The sequence below is a fragment of the Peromyscus californicus genome, unplaced genomic scaffold (assembly GCF_007827085.1).
Source record: "Peromyscus californicus insignis strain IS unplaced genomic scaffold, ASM782708v3 Scaffold_12__1_contigs__length_115047231, whole genome shotgun sequence".
Lineage (NCBI taxonomy): Eukaryota > Metazoa > Chordata > Mammalia > Rodentia > Cricetidae > Peromyscus > Peromyscus californicus.
Genome location: NW_026294413.1, coordinates 93,245,694 through 93,254,934, shown reverse-complemented (window position 1 = coordinate 93,254,934; position 9,241 = coordinate 93,245,694). Strand labels below are relative to the sequence as shown.

The window sequence follows — 9,241 nt, the reverse complement described above, 5'->3', positions numbered from 1 at the left end:
TGTCACGTGGGAAGCATGGAGACTTTACTCAAACAGGTACTGCTCACCGTGCTCCCAGCAGCCCTGTCACGTGGGAAGCATGGAGACTCAAACAGGTACTGCTCACCGTGCTCCCAGCAGCACTGTTCACGACACAAGTGTCTAGGGACAAAGGAGGGGACACACACAAAGGATCAACCTTATGAAGGATGTTCTGACCTGTGCCATAACACCGATAGCCTTGAATACGTTTTGCCAACTGAACTAAGAGAGACGCAGAAGACAGCGTTACGTAACCCACTTAGATGAGTCATTCAAGAGGTCACATTTCTAGGGGCAGAAAGAACAGTAGTGGCTTCCATGGTCTGTGGGTGCAGAAAATTGGGAGCTGTTTTACTTTGGGAAAATAAAACTCTGCTATTGACGGTGGTGATGTTTCCACATCGATATGAATATCCTTAAGGCTACAGAATTGTACCCATGAAAATTATTAAAACAGAAAAATTTGTATTACATATATTCCCCATGATAAACAAAAAAAATTTTAGAATAAGGAAAATAAAGAAGCATGCACTTTAGTGTGGCTAATACTGCATGGGCCCAGGGCAGCAGGCTGGGAAGTAAAGGAGGGGTAGAGTCCCACTGGATATTCATCTAACTGCGACTCCTCTATGCTGCGGGCTGAGATCTGTGTCATGGGAAGGCAGTCTGAGAGCTGTGTGAAGTTATAAGAAGGGTCACTGAGAAGAACACACAGCCTGGCCGAGTCACAGCAGGATGCCCTGCCTTCCTCCAGAGTGGCTACTTCGCCCAAGAACACACAGTAGTGTATTTCTAAATTTTAAACACTTTCATCCGGCAATAACTGAGGATGGAACTCGGCCTCACACAAGCCAGGCAAGGGTTCTCCTACTGAGCAGCAGTACTCTACCCCCTCCCTGGCCAACTTATGAAACAAACCAAGAGTTACACACTGACTTGTAGATAGATGCCGAGGCTAGTTATCTTAAGTGTGGGCATGTCTTCCCAGGTCTAAGAGTCTAACTAGTTTCCTGATAGGTGTTTCCAGATGCTGTTAGGAAGTTCTGAGTCTATGGGGTTGGCCCTGACTGGCCCCTTGGTCCACAGGTCCTGTGCTTCTCTGGAAAGAATCTAACACCTCCTTCTTGCCCCCCAGGGGGTCCGGCCCTCAGAGTGAGGACTCCCAGGATTCCTACCACAGACACAGGCCTGAGGGTGCCAGAGGGGCCTGCAAGCCCACACAGCCTGTTGCCACCCCCAGACAAATGTGCTATTCCAGGTTGCTCTCCGATGGAAACTGCAGAGAGTCTGCCAACAGGCTAAATATAGCAGTGTCTTTCTGCTGAGTTTGGAAGCCCTGGGCAGTGTGGTTTGGGCAGAAGGCTTAGATGGTGGCATTAGGGCAAACCAGAATCTACAGGAAGAAAAGAACACCCTTTCCCCGCTCCGCACACTCCGCACAAATGCCATCTCTTTCCTCAAGTTTTCGTTTGAAAGCACGTATTCCTTTTGCATGGGTTGTTGAGTTTCTAAGTACTGAGAAGCTCTACGTTCGGCAGCAGGATCATGTGGTGACAAAGCGGACAGGGACCTGTCCTCAGAAGGCTTGCTGTTCTAGCAGAGAAGAAAGCTGCACTTCATAACCCTGTCTCCAAGGGAGAGTGTTCTGGAAAGGACAGCGTGCTGGGGAAGAAAAACAAGGGAAGGGTCAAGAAAGGTCAGCCAGGCCTGACCTTGGCGGAGCAGCCCCCCCCCCCCCCCCACCTGGCACAGCTCTTCGTGTGTTCTCAGGATGTAGGATTGGAGCGGGGAGTTTTATCTCCAGTCATGAGGACAAGCTGATAGGGGATATAGGCTGGTCAGTAGCTCTCAGCATGACTACTCCCTGTCCCGGGCTTGTGGGCAGCTTGTCCCTGGGTTGCAACTCTCTTACAAGTCTCCCATGTGCTGCCCCTCCCTGAAGTATCCTCACACATCCCTGCTCCTCTGAGGCCTGGATCACCCTGGAGGTGGGTCTGCTCCTCCCACAGTGAATAGGAGAGGTCAAGCGGCCTCCCAGAACAGAGACAGAGCCAGGTTAGGGCCAGGTCTCAGGACGTTAAAAGCAATGTTCGAGCTATTGAATGTGATGTCAGGACAGCAGCAAATGAAATCATGCATGGAGAGACAATACCAGACACAGAGCGCCACTGGGGTTCTAATCCCAAGACCGGTGACCAAGCCGGTAAGAACGGTTTGCACACAGTTGGTCAGTCCCTAGCATGCGACGGCTGCAAATTAAAAGTGGGGAGGGAAGGAAAGGGAGAAGACAGAATAAAAAAAAAAAAGGCATATCTGGACTGAAGCTAGGTTAAGGAGAGAATGTGTGGGAATGTAAAGGAAAGCAGGTAGAACTAAGCTTAGAAGAGATGGGGACGAGGCCATCCGAATAGCCAGGGAGGTCTGCAAGCTGCAAACAAGGGCCAGGAGATGCTCCCAACATCAAGTAGCAGATCTACTGCCCAGAGTCCACAGAGATGGGAGGAGGCCTGGGCAAGAAGCTTCCTGGGCTGGGCTCCACAAGAAGGCCAAGGACACAGCATATGTCTGCACATCCATGTCCACCAAGTCATAAGTCCCCGATTTACACACAAATAAGATCCCTGCCATCTGTTCCACATCCTGGAATGCCAGTTGTATCCTGGCAATGGGCGGAAGGAGTTTATGCACTAGTAATGCCTCTGTCTTTATGGGGATATTTGGAATAGCATTTGGACAGTAATACACTGAATTGTGTCCTAATCTTCCAAAACAAAACCAATAAGAGTTAAAACTACCCACCTACCAAGCTCCCATGACTGGGGATGATTTTATGAAGAATTCCAGAATTTAGAGACTTTAAAGAGTTTACTTGTGAGTGTGATGCTTCCCTTCCTGCCCTCCTGCCCCCTGCCATGGTCTTGTGGGCATGTCATAACATCCTTTACATCCAGACATTTATCTCACCTTGCAAAAGGCCTCTTGCCTCACCAAAGAACCAGGCAGTCTCACGATCCATAGTAAGGAAAAACATGGAATGTTCAGTGGCAGTCTTTTCTTGCTCACTATTGGAGGTCCCAGTTTAAAAAAAAAAACCAAAAAAAAAAACTTGTGTTCCAGATCATTTTCTAGGCAGTCTCTAGTCTTGGGTCTCACTCTAGTCCCCTAGAAGGCCTACAAGGGTTAGACTTGTGGTCAGCTCTGCAGGAATTGGGACCAACATGTACTGTAAGCTCATACCATGGCAGCTTATTGATGCTGCTACCAAAGCCAGCAGTTGTAGCTGTGACATTGGGTGGCACAAGGCCTTGCCAGGACTTCCAGATCCTCAGGATCTTACTTGGGGTAGAGCCAAAGCCAGAGCTGTGCGACTGACTGCCCACGAGGCGCCTGGCAGTCCAGAGTCCTGAGCTCAGCTCACAACACACTCTGGTGACTGTTGCTGCTGCTGCAGTACCAGCCCACAGCTTGCACAGAAATCCTTGTGTTGAAGGGTAGTGGCTACCTTTCTAGGAGATTGCTATGTCCTTAGGGCCAGGAAGCAGGATTTTAGTGGGATGGAAGGTGACTTGGCCAAGCTGCACTCTGAGACCAGCCTCTGGCAGTGCTTGTGGGTGGCTAATATGGTAGAGGGAAGGTCAAGGATAAGTGTGGTGGTCTATGAGAGAGTTGATTCTAACTCCTGGGAAGCAAAGAACGCCAAGCTGTGGATGGATTCCCAAAGACCCAGGAGTCTGAGGTTCTCATCCAACAATGGGAAGACCCCACCCAGCTGCCTGCAGCAGCTGCAAGCTGCAATAAGGAAACTTCTGCATTTCCTTTAGCAGCAACACAGCCCCCGCACAGACCAGGGGCTAATGAGCTTTTCCCCTGTTGGCTGATGGAGGACACCTGCAATAAAGTTTAATGTAGAAGAACAAGGTGCATATAACCAAAGCTGTAAACACCTCTAATTCTATTTAAAAACTATAGGGTGCAGTGCATTAACATTTAACAACCGGACAGACACTGAACTGGTGTGGAACTAATCAAGCTGTGTTTATTAGAAAGCAGGTACCAAGTCATCTTTACCAATGCCAACAGAAGGGGCAGAACTCGGCAACACCACCCCTCATGCCCCACCTTGTGCATCCATTAAGAGCCTTGTCTAAATCATGGCACGAAAAGATGTAGATTGCTTTGGAAAGAAGATGTAGATTGCTTTGGAAAAGCAATGTCAGGTAAATCAGACATAACCCCATGTCAAAGTCTCATGCATCTGGGGAAACTTTCCCCTGGGGTAACACATTTTTAACATGAGAATCTTTTGGAATGCGCCAAGACACAGCCTCTACCCCACTTTGTAGAGTTCCCACCTCTGAGCCCCTTCTGAGAGGGGAACCTCAGAGCATCTCCTTGCCCTCTCTGCCCCTCTGCTTGTTCACTCACCTCTGATCTCCTCTGACTTTCTCACCTGCTTTCGACCTGTCATACAGGACACTTCTCACCAATCAGATCCGGCCACCTTGCTTTCTCATTGGGTAGCATCTCCCTGAGGATTTTGCCCACTGTCCAGGCTCCAGTGTTGGCCTAACACTCTGAGGATACCTCAATCCCCATGGAGCTCAGGATCCACATTTCTGTTTCCAGCACTCAGCATCCTAGAAGCTCAGTGAGACCACATTGAATGCAGATCTTTCTCCCACGCTGACAATCTCTGCTTTGTTTTCAATGTTAAGGAACAGCTTCTCTTCCTCACGTGGAGATATGGTTCTGAGTGGGGTCATCATCTCTACCGTGTGGTTCTGAGTGGGGTCACCATCTCTACCTAGTCTCACAAAAGAGCTGACTCCAAGTGACAGAGCTGGCCACCTTCTCGAACCAGTCTCTTGAGTCAAGAGGACTGGAAAGACACCCTGTTGTGGGGAAACCATCTTAAAATTCAGAGCCAACACAAAAAGCATTCCAATAAACCTGACATGGTGCACTGGAGTCCACCTCTCAGCACTGCTCCAGATGTGGCATCCCTACTCTAAACCTGAGGGTCCCTTCCTTAGAGAGTGCAATAGTGCTGAAATTCCCCATTGAGAAAGATGTCACTCAGGTAGTATGGGACACAGAACAGTGGGAGTTCACAGTTACAAAGATAGTCCATCTTCCACACCCTTAGGTGATTCAACCACCTATAGATTAAAACTATTTCTTAAAATGTTGGTGATGAATACATACCCTCTTGCTTTCTGGTCATTGTAGCATTTATATTGTATTAGCAGCTGTAGGTAATCTAGACATGTCTTTAGTATTCAGGCTACATACAGGTGTTACATTTTCTATTTTATATAAAGGACAAGCCACTGGGGCCCTAGAGTCAATCCCAAAGAACTAAGGATGGCTGTACAGCCATTGGATGAGACAGATGTATTGGGTTTCTTATGCTGAAAAAAAGAAGCATGACCCACACACCCTTCCAGAGTTATTTCCATTGCTATTTGTCTAGACAGGGTAGAATGTGGATTTAAATGGTAAGACAATGAGACAGATTGTGATTAAAAGAACATCTGGAGAAGCCGGGCGGTGGTGGCTCACGCCTTTAATCCCAGCACTCGAGAGGCAGAGGCAGGCGGATCTCTGTGAGTTTGAGGCCAGCCTGGGCTACCAAGTGAGTTCCAGGAAAGGCGCAAAGCTACACAGAGAAACCCTGTCTCGAAAAACCAAAAAAAAAAAAGAACATCTGGAGAAAGAGATGAATCTGAGGAGCTGGACAGGATTGTATGCTTGCAGGACACTTTTGCCCGTTTCTCTCTCAGACTCCATGGGCCTCAGTCTGTCATCCACAAAAGGAAGAGATAGTTTCTTTCTCATAAGTACTGGGTGGCTGAAATAGGCATATGCATCCTTTGGGCCATATTTGTGGGCAGAGGTTCAAGCCCCATTCTTGGCCCATTGTGGTTATGATCATGTAGATCAGAGTGATAAAACTGATCATGAATAATCTCTAAAAGTCAGCCTTTGGCCAACCCACACAATTTGCATTAAAAACTATGAAGTCTCCTATGTCATTTTCATGCCTATCAGGAGGTGACAGGCCCAGTGTGGCTTTTGTTCCCTGAGCACTGAGGAGATGAAGTGCTGTAGCGAGGAAGGGATCTTAACAGAATCTCAGCCCTCCCCATGCCAGGGCTGTTTCAGCTCAGGGCTTTGTAAGCAACACATCTTTATGCGAGCTTCATTCTGTCTCCCTCTCATGCTGCCTGTGAAGATTCCTTGACATCTGGGGCCTAGGCCAAAATTCATCCCCAAATCTGAGCCTGTTTGCACTCCATCCCTGAGAAACCATTACTCCAAAAATTGGTCCATGCTTGCTTTAATTGATTTCAACATGAATGCAGTCGTCCACTTTGGGAAATTACTCAATGATTACATCATTGCTCCTATTGATGCCTTATAGCAAGAAGAACTCTCTGCACTTTCTAGTTGCTGGGTGTTCCCCCTCACTTAGCTTCAGAAATGTCAATTCATGGTGAGTGGTCTATTTGGTAGAGAATGAGCGGCTAGACACATTTTCTAAGCAAGAATGCCAAAATCTGTCACTTCAAATAAGCACCAGGTACAAATCACTCGTTACCCCTGCTCTGGGAGTGCTTGTGTGGTTTCCTTTTGAAGAATGGCAGAGACAAGCTCTGCAGGCATGCTGTGAGGCTTCTGCTCCCCCTTAAAGGAAATGTTCAGTAGGTCCCCCCTCCATTTCCACAACTTGGTGCGAACTTGACAGCTGTAACCAGAACTGAGAGAAAAAAGGATAAGGTGAATCTGTTACAGCTACAACTTCTGGATGTTTCCTAAGAGCATGTGCTATTCTTAGTGGAAGGTGTTCATGTCCATGTATCATGGCCCCAAGCTTTCACTGTACTCACAAAAAGAGTGGGCTTGGGGATTTGTGGGCCTCACCTCTTCATTTGTCCCACTCTCTACTCCCAATTGGCACCTCAGTGTCCCTGTTCTCCTGTATGCTATGTGTGCAAGTTAGGGAATCACTTTGTGTCCTCAAAAGATTATACACCCACCTGCTAGAACCCTGTCGTGATAAAATGTAACATTCTCTAGGATAATCCTGGTATCGGTGGTGTGTGAGTTGTGGTTTTCCCCTTCCAAAGAAGATGCCCTAGAAAGTTCTAGTACATTATTTTAAATGGTCTTTCTCCTTCAAAAGCCGTGTTTCAGGCACAGAGAGAGGGGACAGGATGCAGGTGTTATTAGAGAGGATGGATGTCCACACCAGTTTTTGCAGGACACCAATAGCTGCTCCGTTTGGACCCTTTCCAATAAACACAGGAACTATTCACAGGGACCCCTGGGTCTGTGGGAACGTTACAGCTTTCGGACCAAGTTTGCAGGTAAAAAAAATGTATTTTAAAGCTACTACCAGCCTAGGAATTCAGCTTAGAGGTAAAGGGCCTGTTAGATCATGGGCAAAGCCTTGGGTTCAAACCCAAACATTGCAAACAAAAGTTTGGTTGTTTTGTGTGTTTTAAAATGCACAGTGGCTTTAGCATGAATGTCAGGTGAGATCATTTGTGTACTGGCTTATAGTTTCCAGAATATCACAATGATTATTGTCCTATTTAACCTTCAAGAATCCTAGAAAGGGTTAAATTCTTTCTATAGATACAGAAAGTCTAGATGATCAGGGGTAAGAAACTCAAGTAAGACCCACGGTGATAGAAAGGGCACAACTCACGCCCCAGCTGTGTTTAAAATAGATAATTTATCATATATACACGGTAAATTACATAGCCAAACAATGTTTACAGAGTGTCATAAACGGCCACCAGAGTGCACACACATCAACAAGCATCCTGAACAGCACTCTGGATATTGGGATGACTCTCACAGAGTGGATCTACTTCCATCAAGTCCGACTTTTCTGTACATCATTTAGGTCCACAGAGAAACTTGCCCATGGACTTACGTCTCAAGGTCCCATGGCGCCCACACAAGACCATCGCAGTTCACATCCAAAGCTGAGATGGACAAGGTACCGGCCAAGAGTTGAGTCTTCCCGACATAGTTTTCTGAAATGGCTTGTTCTTCCGCTTCTGTGCGGAGGGGACAGTGAGAGGCTCTGCTCTTCAGGGAGTGGGAGTGGACCGAGTTCGGCACACTTTACCTGCTTACGTGACATACCCACTGGTACCATACTCGAGTCTTTGGAAAAGAGAGAGCAATATGTTTTCCTATCACTCTAGGTCCATTCTGCCAAAGGGGGACAAGCACTTTACAATGGTGCTCTTGTGGACCTACAGCCCCGGTGAGGAATGGGTCTGAAGAGGAGTGCCGGAATTTCTCGAGACGGACCTCAGACTTTGAACCATCAGCACTCTGCCCTTACATGGCCAGCTTCAGAGCATCTATTAAACAATGGATGCCATCATAAGTGGTTGCCTGCCTTCACAACCGGGGGCTTGCTGTGCTCCGGGTGTCCCGGCAACACATCTGAGCCTCAGAGAACCAGTGAGTCCATATATCCCACCTCTCTCTGTGACCTCTACAGGCATTTCCTGTGGCTATGAACTGGGTGCTTGACGTCTTTGACACAGTGAGGGCGGCAGATTGAAATTGAGATTTAGCTTGTTGTTCAACAAATTAAGACTCGGGAAAAGAAGAAAAGGTGATAAGGGTAGGCTCAGCTGATTCTCCTGGAAGCAGAGTCCTCGCACCTCAGGATCAGGCCAGCGACCTCTTGTCCGAGGAGACATAGCCCAAGGCTGTGGCCCCTCTTTCCTGGGGAGTGCGTACCTCTTAGAAGACACGAGACTGCCATGGGAAGGGGCTCCCCATCACAGTGAAGGCACGTGTGAAAATACAAAAATAGGGCCTCTGTTTCTGAGTGTCATAAATAAGAGGGAGCAGGTGGCAGCCCGAGGAGAGGCGTCACTACAGCTGGTTCTCCTCAAAGAGGATCTGTGCGTACACGGTGCTGCTGGGGACTCCCTTGGCGGCACGGCGTGGTTTGATCAGCTCCAGCTCGGCATAGGTCAAGTTTTCCTCAGCGATCTTTGGCTGCACAGAAAAACAAACACGAAACACAATTCAAGCTGACCACAGTCAAGCTGTCTACCATGTACTCATTTACGGAGTGCCTGTTTTCACAGTATTTATAGGGCGATAAGGGAAACGTGTAGGCAAACATAAATAGGCAAAACCAAGTAACCTCAAAAGATACAGCTCACTGCCCCACGCAGAA

The 9,241-nt window shown here is 47.7% G+C and overlaps 1 protein-coding gene across 1 annotated transcript in view; it reads right to left on the bottom strand.

The window, feature by feature from the left end:
• Positions 1–7,743: 7,743 nt before the first annotated feature.
• Positions 7,744–9,241, bottom strand: part of Vstm4 (V-set and transmembrane domain containing 4) — an 85,519-nt gene continuing 84,021 nt past the window's right edge. The window contains exon 8 of the mRNA XM_052733906.1: positions 7,744–9,057. Within this exon, the coding sequence (XP_052589866.1) occupies positions 8,932–9,057 (126 nt within the window). The 3' untranslated portion in view covers positions 7,744–8,931. The remainder of the gene's footprint in view (positions 9,058–9,241) is intronic.